We start from the raw sequence: 24,286 nt of genomic DNA, 5'->3' as shown, positions 1-24,286 counted from the left end.
TTGTAGAGTGGCCTTTCCCATCATTTTCAGCAGACTGCATTGCAAATACCCCCCCCCCTCCCTCCCTCCTCACCCTCCCTCCCTCCCTCTTGCGCTCAGGATAGGTTGAATCCCTTCCCTATAGTACATTTGGGACGGCGTGTGAGAGTGGCCGTGCGCAACCCGAGGGTCCCTGGTTCAATCCCCACCTAGTACCAACCTTGTCAAGTCCGTTGTGTCCTAAGCAAAACACTTCACCCTTGCTCCTGATGGGTGCTGGTTGGCGCTTTAGCTCCCTCCATCAGTGTGTGAATGTGTGTGTGAATGGGTAAATGTGGAAGTAGTGTCAAAGCGCTTTGGGTACCTTGAAGGTAGAAAAGCGCTATACAAGTACAACCCATTTTATCATTTACTGTATGACATGCAATGTGTGGCCCTCCGCAGACCACCAATACTATAATGAAACCTTAAATGGATACAAGCTTTACAGTATACAGGAATCTCAAAATGTCCACTGTAATGTGATGTAATGTGTCAATTTCTGCACATCAAAGTGTGTATTCCTAAATAGTGAGTGTTAAATGAAAGGCTTAGAAAATGCTGATGATTTTTCATTATTTTGTGAAGTCATTGGCACGCTGCTCGTCATCTTGTTGCCTCTCATTCTGTTTGTTGTTCATTTTGCTTCTAATCTTCTACATATGGCTAACATTAGAAGTAGCCTCATTGTGTGTGGCCAGCGGATTGAGAGGGGCGGCGGGATTAGTATTGGCATCACAATGATCCGTCACTTAATGAATGCTGCTGCACTACTTAAACTTGAGCCAAGAAAATACTGTACATTTACAGAGAATTATGAAGGATGGAAATGACAGTCTGACTTTGAAAGGTTACTGTGTAAATTACTTGGTAGTCCTGGAAGGCTCCAATTTTGACCCATTGTAAATTGTTCAATAATTAACTGAAGAAAATAAGATTAACAAGGTCAAGGTGCTGTTTTATTTAAGCCAACTCTACAAGTGCCTAAGATCTGTGACCCTCAGACACTCTTAGATAAGTCAATAGAGTATAAAAACTAAAGTATTTCAATGAAATATATTCATTTGTGGCATAAACTCATGATTTGTGTGTTGTCATAGGTACTGTTCTTTGTCACAGAATATGAATATGCTGTAATATGCTGGTGCTAAGACATAATTACAAGGCCGGTTCAATCAGTGACAGTGAGTGAAAGGAGTGTGTTGCTTGAAGGAACCACTGGATAAAAAACATGTTTACATACACACTGCCATTATTATTTGTGGTATAATTAGTATTTTCCCCAGTTTGACATTTGCATGCCATTGTTCTTTGTTGGTCTCACATGATTAGACATTGAATAGATTGATTTTGCATGGCAATGCCAGTCATCCCAAAATAAAACGTTTCAACAGTCAGTGCTGGTTTATGCCCTGTAATTGAATCTGCAGGGTGGTAATGACGATGATGCAGAGGGACTTGCATGGAGCCAGACTGAAGGCCCCTTTCACTGGCACTGTCCCTAGCATCACAATTGGCCTTGATCTGAAACAGCTGCCCTCATTTGAGTTTTGCCAGTTCCTGTTTTTGTCTTTTGCTGTGGGCAATATTATACACTCAGATTATACAGTGCTGAAGCAGTGCTAAGAAGAAGCCAATCATATTCATTGAATTAAAGAAAATCCTCCAAAAACATGGCAGAGTATGTAACCAACTCGTTGAAGCAGTTGTAGCGTAGCACTGAAGAAGAGTGAGTGGAAAACGCCAGCCGACAAGTTAAAATATTTAAACGGCACACATTTATCCATGAAGATATGGAATTGCTGCTGATTGTGTGTTTGCCAGAAAAGTAGCGTGAAAGAGATGCCGTAGAAGGTAAATTACTACATTACTTCATAAAACTACTATAGTTGTAGGATTTGATATAATATATACAAGTTAGTTGTTGTTTCTAAAAGGTATGTGTAACATGTTAAAACATTTTTCGGAGTGCCAAACACCAATGAAAATGTGTTATTCATTCCAACGGGTGGCGCTTTTTTGCAATAGTTTTTTGAGGTACGAGGCGCGTCACAGAATAAAATAAACTTTTATCCCAGGGTACTATAATGTGTTTGTTTAAACACTTGTGATCATAATTTTTTTACACTTGAGTTGCGATCATCAGGATCCATTTGTTATAAATAGATAATTTAATCTCTAAATTGGATTCACAGACACAATGGAAATGAATTGGTAGGGTGTGTTTAACAACTGAGGGTGCCTCTGTACATACTGAACAGATTATTGGGTACACATGCACAACATGATGGGGTCCAATAAAGGTTCTGTATCCAAGTATGTTTTTACAAAGCACTACCGAGGTCGGCAGATTGTGGTCCACATATAGTACCAAAGGATCTCCCAACACCAGTTAGAGATTTAAAACACATTGTTACATGTGTAAAATATAAAAGTGCAATCGAAAACATGCACACTGCTCTGCATACATCCATGTTTCAGCATATCAACAGTTTACTTGAGCCTTTACTATGTAACACGTCCTTGCTGCAATGTTTTTTTTACTTTATTAGTTGCAGTTATTAAGTGTTAATAGGAGCTGTTTTATGACATGCCAGGGTTCGGCATCAGTGCATTTGCTGTATTGTAAAGTGCAATGCAGAAGGCCAAGTAAAGGTACACCAACTTTGGGCTGGGGGAAAAAGTTTGAATGAAATACTACCCAACTTTGACACGTGACAAATATGGAAAGGAAGGGACTCACTTTGTTTTGTACGTTCTGTTCTCTTCTGCTTAGAAGAAATACCAAGACTTAGTATTACATCACCATTCTACAGCTCATCTCCAAAATGTGATAATGATTTCTTCCTTGCTCCACAAAGTCAAGTGAAGCAGAAGATCGATGTATTTCTTGGGTAGTGCGGCAGACTGGAACATTTATTTATAACGAGGGAATGAGAGAAAATAACTTCATACAGTTTATCCACATGTTTCATTGTCATGAACACCCACATTTAATGTGTTTTTTCTGTTTCAGATGTACCATCTAACCCCCAAAAAATCCATGGAAATGGCTGTAGTTTTTGCCAAATCCTGTTTATTAACACGGTGGTGGAAAAAAAATGTTGCCTTTTGAATTGACATTTGATTGTCACTAGTGATATATTATTATGGTTGTAGATTGCAGAGCTGTAGAACTACCCTGCGTAAGAGAGGTTTTGTTTAACTTTGATACACAGTATATAGGAGTTCCAATTCAAGAGCTTTACCTAATTTAATACTATGTACTGTAGCCAGTGAGTGGTTCTCCTCCATCTTCGACCCTCCATATTAATGATAACACATATTGTGGCCTATGTACAGTTTAGACATGTCCTGAATCCAGCTATGAACTTCACAAACACACCATACACTGGTGAAATACCAGGCATGCTTTGTGTTCAAGTTAGTCAGTTACACCACCATGTTATATAATAATGCTGATATCATGCATGTTAAATAGATGCACAATCTAAAAACAATTATTTTTTTATTTTAAAACTAATGGCTTTCAAGAGTCACGTTAAAGTGCTTCCCAGCTGTACTGTGTTTACAGCAATTAAAACCATCAGAGGCCATTGGTTTGTTTTTCTTCCGCCTTCCTTTTTTTGTTTTTCTCTACTTGGCTGCATTCCTCTTGAGTCTCATAGATCACTGTTGGATTTTATCTGAAAAACCTGCCTGCAGTTTGAGAGCAAGATTCACATTCAGCAGCCAGACAGTTACATAACATAAGATTGGTTTGCATTAGTGTGGATTCATCTGCACCACTAGTGTGGTTTCCCTCAGTCTTCATAAAGAGACTGTAAAGCCCTTACAGTATTTCTGTCAGGTATATATGCCCTGGAGATATTGTTCACAGCAAGAAAAGGACATGGGTGGCGCTATTCCTGTACTCCGATCATATGGAATATGTGATCTTATGAGCCGGCAGTTATTATGTTGGGATTATTTTGTGAAGAGTCCCAGAGAGACATCTCGGTGATCGTTTCTGTTAAAGGCTTCATGGCACGCATCCCCAGTCTGCCCACTCACAAAGGAAAAGATGGAGGGAATTGTACTTAATTGAGAACAGAACGTTGTTTAAACAGTTGCTGGTGGTGGCATTGAACATAAAAATCTTTGACGTCATCACTGCCAATGGACCCTTCCGACTTTGGCCGCTAAGCGAGGCCCCCTTGGTTATAGTTATGTCCCACACATTTCCTCAAAAATGGTGGAAGATCAGCAGTCACTTTCTTGAATTTCAGACATATTTGGCATACCTTTCTTTACCGATGTTGAAAATCTGTCGCAGTGATCACTTAAGAGGGGGCAAAAGTACTTTGCCAAAGGCTACACATTCATGAAATTCGTGTTTTCAGAAGGTGCAAATTGCTAATGTGCGTGTTGTTGCAAAGTACTGGCGGTCAATACAAGACTACACATTCAAATTTATTGGGGAAAAATAGATTACTTATGCTGTCATTACTACTAAACATAATCGCCCAGTAAGCCACATTAAAGGAGACGTTGCGTAACGTTAGGTTTCTCCACGAGCTGGTACCACTACTACCTCTTTAACATTCGTAAGAAAAAACAATACATGTCTTCAGTAGGTCTGTAGCTACCAACATAGGCCTATGTGTCATCAACAAATCAAACTACTACATTAAGCCACCTCTTTTTGTTCACATTCATAAAAAAAACCCGATACATTTGTTGAGTAGCCATGTCGACGAAGCAAACAACTACTAAAACAGGACTATTCAGCTGACAGCCCGCGGGCCGCAGTCGGCCCACCGAAGCTTTTTATTTGGCCCGCCAAACATCACCCAAATAGACTTGATGAAACCATTAAAGGCCTACTGAAATTAGATTTTCTTATTTAAACGGGGATAGCAGGTCCATTCTATGTGTCATACTCATATATCCACATTGCAAGTGCCCAATGCACGCCAAATAACCATTTTTTTCTGAAATTAACAGAAATTGATTTTCAGTGTCTGTCTCAAGGATCACACCTGATTGTTTGTGGGACAAACTTTGTTGTAGTGCAGGGGTGTCAAACTCAAATACAGACTGGGCCAAAATTTTAAACTGAACAAAGCCGCGGGCCAAGGTTGAACAAATTAACCTTTTAATAGGGACCCAAACAAGGTTTGCATTGAATAATGAACAAGCAAGACTTATATAACTTTATAGTGACATGCAAAATCGAGTTTCAAATAATACTAATAGTTAAGAAATATCAATGGCATATCAAATCAAATTTAAATAGAAATTGAATGCCTCTTTTCTATTTGCAGCCTTCTCAGGTAAATATCAAAATAAACTTTTCCCACAGGCTAATAATAAATGTTTATATTGTAGCGTCCAGGAAGAGGTAGTACTGCAAGGGGTTCTGTGTATTTGTTCTGTTGTGTTTATGTTGTGTTACAATGCGGATGTTCTCCCGAAATTTGCTTGTCATTTTCCTTTAGTTTTGGTTCACAGTGTGGCGCATATTTGTAACAGTCTTAAAGTTGTTTATACGGCCACCCTCAGTGTGACCTGTATGGCTGTTGACCAAGCTTGCATTGCATTAGCATGTGTAAAAGCCACATATATCATGTGACTAGGCCGGCACGCTGTTTCTACGTAGGAAAAGCGGACGTGACGAAAGGTTTTAGAGGACGCTTGAGGCAGTGCCTTTAAGGCACGCCCCCAATATTGTTGTCCAGGTGGGAATCAGGAGAAATTTGGGAGAATGGTTGCCCCCTGTGATTTTCGTGGAGGGCACTGAAATTTGGGAGTCTCCTTGAGGGGGGGGGGGTTAGCAAGTATGAGTATTAGCGGTGAATGCGGTGTTACAGCGACACCGCCGCTGTATAACACCGGCGGGCCAGCTCTAATGTTAATGTGATATTGCCTGAAGGGCCAGCTCTAATGTTAATGTGATATTGCCTGAAGGGCCAAATGAAAATACACGGCGGGCCAAATTTGGCCGGCGGGCCAGAGTTTGACACCTTGTTGTAGTGGGAGGGTGCTCTGCATTTCCTACGATCTGATTGGTTGAAGTACTCAGAATGATTGACAGGTTTGAAGCACGCTTTAATGGCTTCAACCCTGAGTCTTAACTGTGTAGTCTACGGGTAGCGCAGAATGGTTATTTCACCTTATGGAACCTTTTGAAGAACCGTGGAGGTTAACAAGGAAATAGTGTTAAGTGAAAGTACTACTACGTACTTGTTTTTTGATGTTGGTTTTTAAAGGGTCTTACATCAAAAATAAAAAAAGCAGTTGTGGGTCCCTGGAGCCTGGAAACTTCTTGAAAGGAATATAAACAGTATTTACTTTTAATGTGTATAGGTATACATGAATGTGGTTAATGGTGTTTATTTGGTGGGATGTCTTACAATGTGTCTGGCTTGAGGTGCGTGCATGTGTGTGAGTGTGCACGCGCATGCAAAACAAGTTTACTGCTAAGTCACTCATCCATTTTTATGAACTAACTATAGCTTGATCAGTCAACCTTTGCGGGCGCTTTGTTTCTTGTGGGAGCAGTGACAATAAAAGATCAATTTGCACCTCCCAAGGGAATAAGCGGTAGAAAATGGATGGATGGATGGATAAGCGGTAGAAAATGGATGGATATTCAAATGTTTTTATGAGCTTATTTTTTGGAACTTCAGTCTAATGCCTATGTGGCGCCCTCTTCTGTCCAAATTAAGTACACATCCTGCTTCCTTGGCCTTTCCTGTCCCATACCCTGTTGATTGTACAACATTCCTGACTGAAATGTGCAGCTTTTAATCGTATGATAGTGAACGATGTCCACAACCATTGGGACTAAATAATTGACTTGTATGATTCTTGTGGAAGTACAGATTGCCTTTCAACCAAACTAGTAAATGTTTGTGCAGCAGGATATGTTTGGAACCGATATGTAGTCTGCAAAGATATACAACCAAGATAAAATGAATGCTGAAGTTTGTTACTGGGAATGTTTGATTTGCCAGCAGCAGCGGAATGTTGGGTGTGACTCCTATCAAGGGCACCAAAGACGAGTGGCAAGGTGTTTTGTTAATGTTGTGAAGGTTCTTTACATTTATTTGTATTAAGGAAGTACTTTAGCCTTATACTATCATAAATATTGAATATTATGTAGTATATAATTGATATATTAGCACTGCAAAATTGATTTTGTCTTTACTTTCACTAAACACTATTTGCAACTTTTCTTTGCAGGACTTCTCTCCTTCAGACAACCGAAACAGCTTTGTGTCGAGCAGAACCCCTACTCCACCAGGACGCTACTCGCCCAATAACACTCTCGATCAGGACGTTCATATGGCTCCTCGTCGCAGGTAAACATTCTGTATGCAGCACCTATTCATCCGTTTGTCACATTTATCAGTGTTCCAAGTGCGACTACATCTCTGCAATTGAAAGTTACAACTTTTTTAAAGCATGATAGAAGTGTTGATATACAAGGTTGCAATTTTATTATACTAATACAGAATCTGGTTGTTTTATGGATTTGTCACCCCAGACATTGCTGGTCCAAAAAATTAACTTGGCAAAAATAAAATAATGTTTATCTTAACATAATATTTGAGAAACCCCAAAAATATAAAGTTGATTTCAAATTAGTTTGAACTGGTTCCACTCAACTTTGTGCACATAATACAAAAACTGGAGTTGAATGTTGAATCAGTTTAATAGTGAAGTGAATTATATTTATATAGCGCTTTTTCTCTTGTGACTCAAAGCGCTTTACATACTGAAACCTAATATCTAAGTTACATTCAAACCAGTGTGGGTGGCACTGGAAGCAGGTGGGTAAAGTGTCTTGCCCAAGGACACAACGGCAGTGACTAGGATGGCGGAAGCGGGAATCGAACCTGCAACCCTCAAGTTGCTGGCACGGCCACTCTACCAACCGAGCTATACCGCCCCAATATTGCTTACTGAAACTGGTTTGACATAATGAATGATATATATATATAAAGTTAACCTGCATTTTTATTTAGAAATCAGTGTTTAGCCATAAGGGGAATATTTTGCATCTTACAGTGACCAGTGGTGATACACACACATCATCCATCCATATTCTTCCGCTTATCCTAATAACGCTCATAGTACTCCGGCGTCTATCACGCCTAACACACTGCAAATAAGATCTGACAAAATATAAGATAAAAATAACAGATTTTAGGAAAACATACTAAAAACTAATGAAATTATCTCTCCATGCAGCATGTAATTTTTACTTCATAAGACATCCTAAATTAAAAGTTCTATATCTAGGATTATAAACTAGGAATAAGCATTTCATTCTGAAAATAAGCATTATTCAACTTGCAGTTATTAAATTAAGCATTCTCGGGATGATGCAGAATCGTTGAACAAAATGTTCTATGTTGGGAAAACCAATATTTTATTTGAATAGTTTTTTTCTCAATGTTAAAACTAGAATAGACAATAGATATTCATGCTGAAACTAAATTTATGCACTAAAGTCAATGACTAAAAATAAGTAAAAAGCTTTTAAAACTAGATGATTTTTTTGTAATATTTAAATGTAGGCAAGTAGCAAATATTTTGCAGTGCATACCTGTAAATGAAAAGGCAGACTACATCCTGAACAACCATTCACACTCACATTCAATGAGTGGGAAGTGAACCCATGCTGCTGGGAAACCAACACCCCCCCAAACACACACACCGTAATCCAATCAACATGTAAGGGTAAAATGTCGGACGGAATATGGGAGCTGTGCCGAATTGTCACATCACATCACTGAGCAGCGAGGGCACCTCTCCAGCAGCCATTTCCAATTTTGGTTTGTAGGCGTTTGATCCAGAGCTGGTCTTGAACCGACATTTGGCTACTCATCCTTCACAATAGTTACTATTCTAGAATTTGTCTGGGTAGAAACCAGATCTGCAGACATTCCATTTGTATTGATGCAATGATTGTTTCCTTCTTCTTAAGGCTGTGTTGAAACCGCTAATGGGCTGTCACACCAATGTCTCCATAAAAATGTACAATTGCTGCAGCTGTGCGTATGTCAGAGTGCGCAAGTGTAGTTCATTGCAGCGGCAAACACGTTCCATGTTCCTCTGGGGAACACACCAACTCTGTGTACCACCTTTCCCTGCCTGTGTTTTCTTCACCAGGTCTCTGAGGTGATGTATCTGGGATTAGTAATTTTACAGTGAGCAGATGCAGCCCTCTTGAAATTAAGTGTAAAATTGCATGCTACAGCTTTAACTTAAAGTCTGTCCAGTAATGCTTTGTGTCCACTGTTTTTCGCTTTTTCCACAGTGCAGGAGGGTTGACTTTGGCCCCAGTTGGGTAACCACAATTGGTGATATGATGTGTCAGCAATTGCAGTCACATGCAAACACCCAGTGTTCCCAGAAAAAAAAAAGGTCTGATTTCCCCTCTTCCCCTAATTGGCCTCTTGTTTGGAGCCCCCAGACTGCACACAAAGCCCCTCTCTCCTCCTTCTCAGCCAATCCCAGCCCTTCAAACACCCATCTGCCCGCCCATTTATGTAGCGTGGCCAATGAGTTGCAGACCAGGGACACACCTTTTCAGTGAAACTCTTGTTTTTCTGTCCGGTCTGGTGTAGATAGGTGTATGGTATGCATCTGGCCGTGTTTATGAATATGCTTTTTATACATGCATGAGTTACCAGGACAGTATAGTCTTACTGTAGAGTGCTTCTTTCGCTTGTTCTCTATTGCTCTCTGAGGTGAGTGTTTTATGTTTAGTTTGTGTAGATTAACTGTCTTGTGCACACTATTTGAGGAAGCTGTCTTTAGGAGATGTTAATCAGCATTTTTTATTTTAAATATGTTGCCAACTCTGCTTTTTTGTATGGGGGACCAGATAAAAAAATATGTAGCCCTAATTAAGTACACAGCAGGGAATATCGGTCACAATTTGTCTGACTTTTTATTCTCTCTGTAAAATTGTGCAGTCCTCTGCTTCTTGCTGTGTCCCTAACTGCTGTTACTTGAATTCCTCACAATACTTTCCATTAGTTTTGAGATTGCGTGTCAGCAGGGATGGCGAGCAAAGTACGAAGGGAAATGTGGCTGTTGAGGGTGGAGCTGAGTGTGTGGAGAACTTGGAGTTTGGACTTATGAGGTCTGTTGTTAATTTGAGCAATGTTCAGAGATGCAAAGGAAATTTTTTTTGCTTTGGCTATATTTTTGTTGTTGCCACGTTAGTATTCAGAGAACAATGTGCTAAGACACCATGCCTGTGTGTTCCCTTATACTCAATGGGGCAAACTGATTCCCAGCGTACATTCATTCTTCAGTGACGCGGGTTTTCCTGTTTTGTCTGTCTTGAGCAATTTTTGGAACCAAATTAAAGCTATGTCATTGCGGGGAAAGTCCTGCCTGTGGGATTTGTGTGTTACAGTGTAATGAAGCCACACGCACCATGCAGAGGAGGCCTCAATGACTTCAGTGAAGATCCAGTTTATTCTTGACAGACTCTTTGCTCCTGTGTGAGAGTCGTAAATTTTATTGAATAGAGACATGGATATTCCATTTTTATTAAGTTGCATTCTTTTATGTAATTTAGTGTTAACCACAAAGAGTCATCACTCTAAATTACCCAGCTGGATCAGCACTTCAAATTTATTAAAAAAGGGTTGCAGAAGACAGAACAAGTGCAACAGTGCTGTCCACATACAGTAAAAGCAAGTTAAACAGTAACTTGCCAGTGTTATGTCATGCCAGGTGGGACAGTCCTTCAGGTTAACTTAAATGACCCTGGTTGAGTCCACCACCTCTCTTTGTGTGTGTGTGTGTGTGTGTGTGTGTGTGTGTGTGCGCGCGAGTTAAATCGTCCCGCTCCACACCTGGCTCGACCGGTGTACACAACCAACCGGTTCTTACTAAGAGCCAACACTCAGCAGCTCTCGCTCCCCACATATTTGTCTTTGTGTATTTTGTAATGTACAAAAGCATCTGCCAGTTGAGGCTTCAATGCATGTTTCTTCCAGTAAAAGTGTTTTTCCACCCGACCAGGGACAAAGAATGTGCTTGTAAACAGAGCTACTGTTCTTCTTCATTAGCTGCCATGTCATACTTCCCCCTTGGTGAAAGGTCACTTCCACCACTCGTGTGTACACCGACTTCTTGCATATAACCACACACACAAACTTGTTTTTTACCAATATGTAATAGTTTTCCTCATGCTGTTTTGTGCGTTGCAACTGGGCCTGGTGTCAAGTGTTGAGGATGTGATGTCGTTTCTTGCCTGCGGTGTGAACTTTTTCTTGTCTGGTGGTCAAAGTTCCAAAGCCAGCTGCTGCCCTCACATCATTTCCTCTGGATTCCATGCTCACAACGTCTTTGAAATACTTGTTTCTACCAGTCATGTCTTGCAGCTGGAGCTGTCTTGGAATAAACGATTGGCATAGTTTAATCTGATTCTTTAGATTTTGACCATGGTCGACAAAAAGTCAAATCTACAGCATTTTCTAAAGAGGAATAAACAGTTGTTGATTTGTACTAGTCTATATGGACTGGTCACTAGGGGTCAGTAACTTACTGGGTGTGCTCAATTTCATGTTTTAGCATGGTAATTATAAAAGAAATAGTCTTTCATTGAAGTGAACAAAAAAAAAATCTCATTTGTGACCATTTCCACCTTAGTTCAATGACAGACCTCCTGAGACCTCAATTAGTCCACCGGAACATGCGTTTGTTTCGATCAGAGGGATAATGAAACTTGTCAAGACACTTTTTCCATATTCAATCATCCATCCATTTTCTACCGCTTATTCCCTTTTGTAGGGGTCGCGGGGGGCGCTGGCGCCTATCTCAGCTACAATCGGGCGGAAGGCGGGGTACGGGATAGGTTGATTGGCAACACATGAGGTGGCGACTTGTCCAGGGTGTACCCTGCCTTCCGCCCGATTGTAGCTGAGATAGGCGCCAGCGCCCCCCGCGACCCCGAAAGGGAATAAGCGGTAGAAAATGGATGGATATTCAATCAGTTACATTTAATTCCTTCAACAAAAACAACATACTTACAGATATCTCCCGACAATTGACTACACACGTCACCACGCTTGTATAAAGTGGATGCACGTGTGCCTTTATTCAAAACACAAGGGTTTTTATGCCAAAATCAAAGAAAGGGGATGGCTTTACTTTGGTGTCTGAATCCAAACTAACATATGACGCTGTCATTTGGAAAGAACTTTGTGTAAGAAAATACAATGCTTTTGTCTTTATGCCACCCCCTTCCCATTGGAATTAGCAACCCTCCATCCATCCATTTTCTGCCGCTTATTTCCTTTTGGGGGTGCTGGTGCCTATCTCAGCTACAATCAGGCGGAAGGCGGGGTATGCCCTGGACAAGTCGCCGACTAGCAACCTTTTCAATAGAAAATAAGATATTCCAAATCTGTGTTGAATGTTGTTCAAAGTTCCCAACATCTGTCTAGTCATTTAGTATTAGGCCATAAATTACAATAATTAATCTCATATTGTGCATGAATATTCTATAAGCAATCCTTAAAATCCTTCTAAATCATAACCTTTCAAAAAAGGCGAAACTACCGTTAAGTGAGATGCTCTGTTCTGCAGCAGCACCACGAGGACATGAAACTTGAAAGTAGGTCGTGATAATGCATTTTGATAACACATTCTAATTGTGTCCTGTAAATTTGACAGCAAAATCTAAACAAACGCATTCTCAATGCACTGTAGAGTCTTCGCAAGCTCTAGTGGCTAACATCCCTCCATAGTGGGAAGCTAATTCCAAATCACTAATCCTCGACTCCAAGGCGGAAAATAAACTGTTTCTTACAAGTATCAGCACTGACGGACGAGGAATAGCTATACATGCTACATTACACATCGTTGGAGGATAAACTAACCAGTAACTGCTAAGCTAGAGCTCTTGAATGTACACAGAGGTGGGCGGATCAATATAAATACGGACAGTATCGATACAAAGTATAGCATCAGGTCAGGTACCTGGTCAATACTACAGTGCTTAGATTATTTTTTGTCAATTTTTTTGTTGTTTTTGTTATTTACACATTCAGGAAATAACTGTAGACACAGGTGGGCACTAAGGGAAAAAAACAAAGGATTTAAATCAGAGATTATAGTTGGAATTAATTCAAATATATAATTGATGTTATGCCGCCATTCTGTGTTTTTGTCTCATAATTGTAATCAAAATGTGATAATGTAAAGATTTTGAAAATTGTCAATACCAGAATGGCCAATAATGCCCCAGTAGCTACTTGGTATTGAATCGATTCATGAATTAATTTTTAGTATCACCCAAAACTAAACAGAAGAATAAGTTCTTAATATTATTTTAACAGATGTGTAGATAGAACCTTGTTAGAAAAGTAACCAGATATTAACAAGTAAATTAATAATATTTTTGAGGAAACCATAAATGACAATATTACTGCAAATGTCAGCAGCCATTTAGGGGCCTTTATATCTTGTTTTAAATGGTTGTATTATCATTTATGTCATGATATGACTTCAGGGCAGCACCGTGGAGGAGGGGTTAGTTTATCTGCCTCACAACACGAAGGTCCTGAGTAGTCCTGGGTTTAATCCGGGGCTCGGGATCTTTCTGTGTGGAGTTTGCATGTCCTCCACGTGACTGCGTGGGTTCCCTCCGGGTAATCTGGCTTTCTCCCACCTCCAAAGACATGCACCTGGGGATAGGTTGATTGGCAACACTAAATTGTTGGCCCTGCGATGAGTTGGTGACTTGTCCGCCCGATTTTAGCTGATAGGCACCAGCGCCCCCCGCGACCCCAACGGGAATAAGCGGTAGAAAATGGATGGATAGATATGACTTCATGTATATCGTTAACGCCGGAGGCTACAATATGTTGTGATATAGATTTTAGGCCTAATCTCCTATCCCTACTTGAAAGGAAGTGTAAGTTAAAACAAAGTTTTTGTATGTTTTTGAACCATCACCTTTGCAAAAGAAGGGCTATGCCTGTGGGGTGAGGCGGTGCGTCCTGGCCCGCGTCGTGTCCAATTGCCAGCAGTACGGCAGGCATGAGGCTCGCCTTGGATTAGCGAGCTTCGTGCCTGGCAGCGGTGTGTCCTGACGAGCCTCAATCACATTCTCTATGTAGAAACATTCTCCCAACACTATTGTTAAAATGTTATCGTGTGAAGATAAAAATATTTTTTATCGAGTAAGAGACGTGGGAGTCCAAAATATATCCAGTTGAGACACGTGATGTCATACCAGGAAGCAGCGATCGCTCATCTGAAATTGAACGTATTCTGTAAAAAATCTTTGTCTGCAAACAAGTATTTTACAAATAATCAAAGAAGGCATGAACATCTGCTGACTGCAGGGCACTCAGGAGGAATTATCTTGTCTCCCTCCCACAGAGTATAGTCGAATCAGACTCGTCCAACTCGAATCTTTGACAGTTTGAAGACAGCCACTTGCAAGTATATCGATCTTTTTTTTTTTCTTTTTTACAGTAGTTCAAGCTCTGAATCCAACATGCAGAGGTTTGACAAGGACTCTGAGGTGTACAAAATGATCCAGGACAATCGGGAGTTTCGTGTGACGCCACGTCAGTCCAACACCTTCAAAATGCTACAAGAGGTTCTGGAGGCTGACGAGAAAGGTTAGAACACACAATGTGACAAATACCATAAAGTTCGACAAATGAAATACATACAGTGGGGCAAAAAAGTATTTAGTCAGCCACCGATTGTGCAAGTTCTCCCACTTAAAATGATGACAGAGGTCTGTAATTTTCATCATAGGTACACTTCAACTCTGAGAGACAGAATGTGGAAAAAAAAATCCAGGAATTCACATTGTAGGAATTTTTAAAGAATTTATTTGTAAATTATGGTGGAAAATAAGTGTTTGGTCAACCATTCAAATCTCTCACTGATGGAAGGAGGTTTGGGCTCAAAATCTCACGATACATGGCTCCATTCATTCTTTCCTTAGCACAGATCAATCGTCCTGTCCCCTTAGCAGAAAAACAGCCCCAAAGCATGATGTTTCCACCCCCATGCTTCACAGTAGGTGTGGTGTTCTTGGGATGCAACTCAGTATTCTTCTTCCTCCAAACACGACGAGTTGAGTTTATACCAAAATGGATACATGGATGATACAGCAGAGGATTGGGAGAATGTCATGTGCTCAGATGAAACCAAAATATAACTTTTTTGTAAAAATTCAACTCGTCGTGTTTGGAGGAAGAAGAATACTGAGTTGCATCCCAAGAACACCCTACCTACTGTGAAGCATGGGGGTGGAAACATCATGCTTTGGGGCTGTTTTTCTGCTAAGGGGACAGGACGATTGATCCGTGTTAAGGAAAGAATGAATGGGGCCATGTATCATGAGATTTTGAGCCAAAACCTTCATCCATCAGTGAGAGCTTTGAATGCTAGACCAAATACTTATTTTCCACCATAATTTACAAGTGAATTCTTTAAAATTCCTACAATGTGAATTCCTAGATTTTTTCTTTTTTCACATTCTGTCTCTCACAGTTGAAGTGTACCTGTGATGAAAATTACAGACCTCATTTTAAGTGGGAGAACTTGCACAATCGGTGGCTGACTAAATACTTTTTTGCCCCACTGTACATATCTATAAATACGCTTGAGTCATGGTGACCAGCTGTAGAGGGAGCGTGATTTGATGGCGTGCACAACCTGGAAGTGCTTCAACTGTTTTGTCAAATGTCTGCTGGCATCTTTTGTATTGGAAGCAACCGTCTCCCCAAGTACAGCTTGTGCTTGCATATGGATATCATTTGTGTTGTTAGCACAGAGAAGCTCCCCTGAGTCTAATTTATGTTGTGGAAATCAGATTGTGGAATGCATGTGGGATGTGAATTAATTCTCATACTAATAACATTCTTTTATGACATGAAGATAACCAGTGGGAGGACGTGTGTTGACTAGTGAAAGACACAAACAATCCTCAATGACAGAGAAGATGTAATGTTTGCATGCACGTGTGTACTTACCAAGTGTGTGCGTTATTCCAGAGGCGACACGGAAGTTTCCAGGAAAACTATCGCCCAATCCTCCCAAGCCAACCGCGCCTGTTGGAGGCGTCAGCAAATATCACATCTGTGAAAAGTGTGGCACCAGCATTGTGTGAGTATACTAATACAATGTATTTATAGAGTTCTTTACAAAACAGGGGTCTCAACTAGAAATGTCCCATAATATCGGACAGCCGCTGTAACGGGGGATAAATGCTTTAAAATGTAAAATCGGAAATTATCGGTATCTGTTTTAAAATTATCTGAATCTTTTCAAAAAGTAAAATTTATGACTTTTCAAACGCCGCTGTGTACATGGACGTAGGGAGAAGTACAGAGCGCTAATAAACCTTACAGGCACTGATTTTGCAGTCACATAATATCTACAGCTTTACACACACACACAAGTGAATGCTATGCCTACATGGTCAACAGCCATACAGATCACACTGAGGGTGGCCGTATAAACAACTTTAACACTGTTACAAATATGCGCCACACTGTGAACCCACACCAAACAAGAATGACAAACACATTTCGGGAGAACATCCGCACCGTAACACAACATAAACACAACAGAACAAATACCCAAACCCCTTGCATCACTAACTCTTCCGGGACGCTACAATATACACCCCCGCTACCCCCTACCCAACCCCGCCCACCTCAACCTCCTCATGCTCTCTCAGGGAGAGCATGTCCCAAATTCCAAGCTGCTGTTTTGAGGCATGTTAAAAAAATAATACACTTTGTGACTTCAATAATAAATATGGCAGTGCCATGTTGGCATTTTTTTCCATTACTTGAGTTGATTTCTTTTGGAAAACCTTGTTACATTGTTCAATGCATCCAGCGGGGTCACACAACAAAATTAGGCATAATAATGTGTTAATTCCATGACTGTATATATTGGTACCGGTTGATATCGGAATTGGTAATTAAGAGTTGGACAATATTGGATATCGGCAAACAAGCCATTATCGGACATCTCTAATATATTGTCTTTATTTCGGACACAAACATGGCACATAGAGTAAAAACAAAGACATCAACAAACCGCACCATCAAAATAAAATAAAAATACATTTTAAATAAATAAACAGTATATTGTGCAGCAGTAGTCACCAACATTTTTGAGCCCAAGATCCCTGGTTTCAGCCAAAAACCAAAGCAAGATCTAACCCTGTGTCAACTGTTTTATGTGTGTATCTCATATAAAATTGACTGGTAGTTTGCGATCAACGGTATTAAAGTTTTATTTTAAAATGATGGAACAACCGTGATTGATAACTGCACTTTGAAAAACTCAAGGACTGACTGGCGCCAGCTCGTTAGCTTTAATGATAACATAAGAACAGGACACATTCTTTCCCCATTTAGAAAAAAACATACTCCAATCTAAGCTTAATGTAAACACATTACTGCCTGAACAACTAAGAAATATGATTGTGTACATTGAACCTACAAGCTGTCCTCTCGTAGAACATCGTGACTCTACTCTCAGAAATACAAGACGAAGGGGTTTTTACAGTGCGTACAAGGACTGTAGGACGCCACATTGACCGCAATATCCATCCATTTTTCTACCGCTTATTCCCTTTGGGGTGGCAGGGGGCGCTGGTGCCTATCTCAGCTACAATCGGGAGGAAGGCGTTGTACACCCTGGACAAGTGGCCATCTCCTGCCCGCCATAAATAACAATAATAGATTTTGTTTATTGCATATTTTTCATTTAAATAAGTGCTACAGTACAAACCATTATTTAAAACCATAAAAGCTTAGCCATTAAAACACACAATATACTATCAGAAAAGCACAAGAAACACAAAAGTTGGTAAATAGTGTGTTTTCTAACATTGTCTATTTTAATTACATAAAAAACAACTGTGTATACCGTATTTCCTTGAATTGCCGCAGGGCATATAGTATTCACCTGCCTTGAATTTCTGCCGGGTCAAACTTGCTTCCCAAAATAATTAGCGCATGCTTAATATTACCGCCTTGTCCAACTCGTGACGTCACGAGTGACACTTCCCCTGTCATCATTTTCAACATGGAGGAGGCTGATTTTCAATACCGGTAATTTGAAATCGCATAAAGGGAAGAAGATTAAGAGTTATTCAGTAGGATTCAAGGTCCAAGCTTACATCACACTCAAATTTGTACTGCATACTTTTGGTAAGTGCCGGAGTGAGAAGAGGTTTTAAAATAATTAGCGCATGCTTACTTTTACCGCATGCCTTTGGTAAGCGCAGGAGTGAGAAGAGGTTTTAAATTAATTAGCGCCCCGGCGGCAATTCAAGGAAATACGGTAATTACTTTTTGAGCACATAAAACAATACAGCGATAATAAGAACCGTGGTCATTTTAGTCCTGAAAACTACATCACTTGTCCTGCCACAACTCCCGCCTCATCTGGTGCACTGAAACAAGGCCAGGGGTAAGAGGTTGCAGTGGACGATGCACCTTCCATCGATGAATGTGATCTTTAATGTTACTTTTCTAACATATCTTGTATTGTAGACTTTCAACTTTCAAATCATCCTCACATATTGGAGTTGTGCCTTCAGGTGGATCTACCGGTTTATTATTTAGTCTAAATACACTCCTGTTAGAATAAATAAACATTCATCAATCCTCCTACACTACATTGACCTAAAAAGTTCCTCTGACTCGACGCACTGATCTCTCCGCAGCACACAGGCTGTTCGCATCGTGGACGACCGCTTCCGTCACCCCGAGTGCTACACGTGCTCGGACTGCGGCCTCAACCTGCGGATGAGAGGTCACTTCTGGGTGGGGGATGTGATGTACTGTGAGAAGCACGCCAAGCAGCGGTACCAAGGCCCAGAGAGCTCGCCGCGATCCAGCTTGTCCCCTCGCCAGTGAGTCTGCGGCCCTGGTCTGCCCGAAGATCCACCTCGACTGACTCTTTTACGGACCTCGGGCAAGTGGACCGGGGATTAACAACATGGCCCAGAATGTTCTATCCTGATTACAGTCAACTCTGTTTGCCATTAGTATAATTCACTTCAAATTCACTTTGACAATTTTCGGGAGGTTTTCCATGTGCCAGCTTTACAACAATACCAGTACTGTACTTTATTTAACACACATCTGACAATCTGGATCATATTTCTTATTACAGTAGTTTGGTGATACAAAGGGACCAAATCCAACCCAGACCGCATGTCATAAACATAGTGTGTGTGTGTGTGTGTGTGCGTATGTGTGAACAAGAGAGGAAGTAGAAAGAGTCACACCTTGTTTTGCAGACTCGAATGATTTTGTGATTTATTTTATTTTATACGCTAGGCTAAGCCACAGCGCCTCATATGTTATTTTTTTTTTTGTAAACTGAATTTAATATGGAAAAACATGAGAAAAAAAGTGTTTTCTGACTTTTTTTTGCTGTTGTGTGGCTTATGAGGGGTTACAGATTATTTCAATTTACAACTACTTTGAATGTGTGACCAGTATGCAATAATATATATTTACGATGTATGCACAGGATGTGTGGAGAAAAGTGATGATATATTTACCTATTTACAGCAGTACTCTTCATCTGGCACTTAATAAATTGCACAACTTAAAAATTCTGTTGTGTGTGTATACATGATCCAACAATAATAATACATTTTACTTATAAGGTGCCTTTCTGGGCACTAAAGGACTCCGTACAAAATCAAAACAAAGATAGATAATATATGATTATTACAGCGAATAAGCAGACAGGAATTGGTGTGTTTTGAGTCTTGATTTAAAGAGGGATATTGAGTCCAAGTTGCGAATGTCTGGTGGTAGAGAGTTCCAAAGATGTGGGGCAGAGCAGAGCGGCTGAAAGCTCGGGCAACCATGGTGGACAGTTTAAATAAGGGGACAGTGAGATGGATGGATGAAGAGGATCTTGGGGAACGTGAGGGCGTGGTCAGAGAGATATAATGGAGAGAGGTTATGGATGCTTTAATAGTGAGAATTATTTTAAAGTGGATACGATGTTTGATTGGTAGCCAGTGGAGTTGCTGCAAAACAGGGGTAATGTGCTGAATTGAAGGGGTTAACACGCTTCTTAATCAGGAGTTGGACTAGTTTATGTCTCTTCTAAATCTTTAATGATTCATCTTTTATTCGGAACAATTGTAGTTGCAACCTTTTTTTTGCTTTTGCTGCTATGCCTCAGTGCACAAATGGCCATAAAAGTACAATTGGTTGAGTTTGAGGTTGTTTGAAACATGCCATAAATGATCAAATTGGGATTGATTATTTAAAAAATGCTGAGTCAGCAGAACATATGTCAGGTCCAACATCAGTAACCTCTTGTCTGTGGAGCCAGAACACTGCCAATGAGTTTTGGTATTTGGGGGGGGGGAGTTGTATTGGTATTGTAAAATTTCTGAATTGAAAAATGAAATACACCTTCAAAAAAATAAATTTTTTGTGGATCCTTTTGTATTGTTTTTAAAATGGTATATAGATTTTAAAAAATAAATAAATATATATATATATATTAAAAAACGAAAGAAAAAACATTTAAATGGAAAAAAATGACTGTGTCAAATAAGGATTGGTATTTAAAAATATATTCCAAAACAAATCCACAGATAAAATATTTTTTATCTGTTTGATTATTTTATTCAGCACTTTACAAAACCAATACTTGTTTGTGTCAATACAACTTTTTCTACACTGCCACGTTGTTTTTTCCCAACACCAAAGCTTACTGGCAGTTTTCTGGCTCCATAATTGAGTAAAAAAAAAATCTGGCAATTAGACAATAATTCCACCACTTCAATATTTTGTAGAACGTCCAGAAATGTAAAAGCTGTTTTATCTTGAGGGGAGAAAACAGCCACAGTACAGTTTGTTCACTTCTTGTCAGTGTAGTGAATAAAATCAAATACCTACTTGCTGTATTGTCACAGCACTGATAGGGACAAGCGGTAGAAAATAGATGAATGGATGATACTGTGATTGTTTCATAATCGTTTTGCACCATCTGCTGGATTAAAAAAGTCACAACATTTGACTTTCAAAAAAAAAACAACAAAAAAAAAACAAGTAGTTAGTAAATGTAATTGTTTTTGTTGTTTTAAAACAAATAAGGATTGTGAAACACGTAACTTGGTCAATCTTGGCGCGATAAGAAAAAAAAAATATTTTTTCCATTTTCCTCGTCTCGGACTTCATTTAGTTCAAGCTGTCGTTTAGCGACAAACACTTCTTTGCTATGTCAACACTAAAGACCGACTGCACAGTTCCTGTCTTCACAATAAAAGCCTTACTTCGTCCTGCCGGTGCTAACAAAATAAGAGTCTTAGAAAGCCAGCGTGCAAAAGCTAGCAAGCTACGGAGTTTGCCGCCAATGTATATCTTGTATAGTGTATAAAAAGGAGTATGGAAGCTGGACAAATACCATGCCAAAAACTAACCACTTTCATGTGGTTTTGGACTGAAAGGACTTTTTTTTTTTTCCTTCATTTGAAAATGCGGATGTTATCTGCACTACAGTCTGATTTCAATGAACGTCATTAGAATGAGGTAATACACTAACTTGTTTTCTTGTCTTCATGAAAGAAAGGAATCTACAGTCCTGGTCTAAAGTTTACATACACTTGTAAAGAACATAATGTCATGGCTGTCTTGAGTTTCCAATCTTTTCTACAACTCTTATTTTTTTGTGATAGAGGGATTTGAGCTCATACTTGTTGGTCACAAAAAACATTCATGAAGTTTGGTTCTTTTATGAATTTATTATGGGTCTACTGAAAATGTGACCAAATCTGCTGGGTCAAAAGTATTCATACAGCAATGTTAATATTGGTTTACATGTCCTCTGGCAGGTTTCACTGTAATAAGGCGCTTTTTTAATTGTCCCATTTACTATCTGTAAAGCACAAGTTCCATTGGCAGCAAAACAGGCCCCAGAGCATAATACAACCACCACCATGATTGACGGTAGGCTTGGTGTTCCTGGGATTAAAGGACTCTCCTTTTCTCCTCCAAATGTATTGCTGGGTATTGTGGCCAAACAGCTCATTTTTTGTTTCATCTGACCACAGAACTTTCCTTCAGAAGGTCTTATCTTTGTCCATATAATGTAAGATGAAACATTTGAGCTGTTTGGCCACAATAGTGCTTTACAGAGAGTAAAATAGACAATGAAAAAGGAGGATTACCTCCAAATTCTTAAGGACAACCTAAAATCATCAGCCCGGAGGTTGGGTCTTGGGCGCAGTTGGGTGTTCCAACAGGACAATGACCCCAAACACACGTCAAAAGTGGTAAAGGATGGCTAAATCCGGTTAGAATGAAGGTTTTAGAATGACCTTCTCAAATTCATAACTTAAATGTGTGGGCAATGCTGAAGAAACAAGTCCATGTCAGAAAACCAACAAAGTTAGCTGAGCTGCACCAATTTTGTCAAGAGGAGTTGTCAAAAATTCCACTGGAAGCTTATGGATGGCTAACAGAAACACTTTATTGCAGTGAGACTTGCCAAGGGACATGTAACCAAATATTAACATTGCTGACAAGTATGTGCTCCAATCACTCTTATCACAAGAAAATAAAAGTTGTAGAAATGATTGGAAACTGAAGACAGCCATGACATTATGTTCTTTACAAGTGTATGTAAACTTTTGACCATGACTGTAGAAGTGTTTAACATGCTTGTATTATCATTAAACATATCTAACTTGTTAACAAAAATGTCTCTTTCATTAATAAATTAATATAAATTATTAATGTGAATAAGGTAGATCCCCTTGACTTGGTCAATTGAAAAGTAGCTCGCCTGCAGAAAAAGTGGGGACACCCCTGTTTTAAATCATTCGGAACATGAATCACATTTTCCAGTTCTTCTTTATAGTACGTCCGAAAAGGAGTAAAAAGAAACAAAGATTATTTACATTTTGTAAATAACTTCTAATTTTGTGCCATTTGCACATTTAAACACAACACTAACAGCACCAAAATATTGACAGAAATGTTTCATAATTACTGTATGTATAACATATGACAAATATGGTGCGAATAACCTTGTTAGAATCAACACTAAACGTTTGCTTTTCATTGCATTAATTTACAGTTAAGTGGTTTTTCCTCGAATCCACATCAATCACTTTGGCAATACACCAAGTTGACCACAAGAGAGCAGCATTACCAAATAGAATTGAGAGTGAATGACACACATTGTACAACATGGCAAATTTAATTTCATTACTGTATAAAATATATAATTATTTGAATAATTTAAAAAATCTATAAAAAATATGTAAAATCTATAAAATAATGAAAAAAATAGAATGATGTTAAAATTGTTGATAAAAATGTATATAATCTATAAAGTAATAGTTTAATGATAGTAATTAAACAATCTTTTAAAACACAGGTGTCAAACTCACGGCCCGGGGGCCAGATCTGGCCTGCTTCATCATTCTATGTGGCTCGCGAAAGCCTGGAAAAAATGGGTTTCAAAATAACTTTCTGCGATGAGGTGGAGACTTTTCCAGAGTGTATGACGCCTTCCGCCCGAATGCAGCTGAGATAGGCTCCAGCGACCCCCCACAACCCCAAAAAGGATAAGCAGTAGAAAAATGGATGCATTGAATAAATAACTTTTTTATTATTGGTTTTTTTTCAATGTTTTATTTTACTAAATGCTTTCGTAATGCATTAGTGTGTGAATGCGAGTGTGAATGTTGCCTGTCTATCTGTGTTGGCCCTGCGATGAGGTGGCGACTTGTCCAGGGTGTACACCGCCTTCCGCCCGAATGCAGCTGAGATAGGCTACAGCGACCCCAAAAGGCACAAGCAGTAGAAAATGGATGGATAAATGCATTCGTTCTTTCAATTTTGGCAGAAAAAAATGCATATTTTAAACTTTAATATTATCTGATCATACCAATAATATTATTACATACTGTATTGCACAGCTATTTTTTTTAGATTAAAACAAATAGTTAAATACCTGCTTGTCACCTTTAATTATGATTTTAAAGCAAATTATACATTACAAAAAAATCTAATAATTAAATGCATATGCGTTTGGATGAATCAAGATGAATCACAGGTTATTACCCACATGCATAATGTAAATTAATTTTGAAAAAAGTGTCCCACTGAAAGCAGCCATTCCTGCGATGCGGCCCATAAAGAAAGCCCACAATATTGGGACAAATATTTACATATACAGAATAACTACAAAGCGCTACATGTTTTGAAAGTCTCGG

General features: G+C 39.4%; 1 protein-coding gene across 3 annotated transcripts in view; it reads left to right on the top strand.

Annotated features, from left to right (window-relative positions):
• The window catches only part of pdlim2 (PDZ and LIM domain 2 (mystique)), a 55,619-nt gene extending 35,968 nt beyond the window's left edge, over positions 1-19,651 (top strand). For 2 of the 3 annotated variants that reach the window (XM_061906696.1, XM_061906695.1), the window contains 4 exons: positions 7,246-7,364; positions 14,518-14,666; positions 16,056-16,167; positions 18,752-19,651. In XM_061906696.1, coding sequence (XP_061762680.1) covers positions 7,246-7,364; positions 14,518-14,666; positions 16,056-16,167; positions 18,752-18,944 — 573 coding nt within the window. In that variant the 3' untranslated portion in view covers positions 18,945-19,651. The remainder of the gene's footprint in view (positions 1-7,245; positions 7,365-14,517; positions 14,667-16,055; positions 16,168-18,751) is intronic. The other variant, XM_061906698.1, reaches the window with a different exon arrangement.
• The last annotated feature ends 4,635 nt before the right edge of the window (positions 19,652-24,286 follow it).

The sequence above is a fragment of the Nerophis ophidion genome, linkage group LG07 (assembly GCF_033978795.1).
Source record: "Nerophis ophidion isolate RoL-2023_Sa linkage group LG07, RoL_Noph_v1.0, whole genome shotgun sequence".
NCBI lineage: Eukaryota > Metazoa > Chordata > Actinopteri > Syngnathiformes > Syngnathidae > Nerophis > Nerophis ophidion.
The sequence above is the reverse complement of the archived record's forward strand: the minus strand, read 5'-3'. Positions and strand labels throughout refer to the sequence as shown.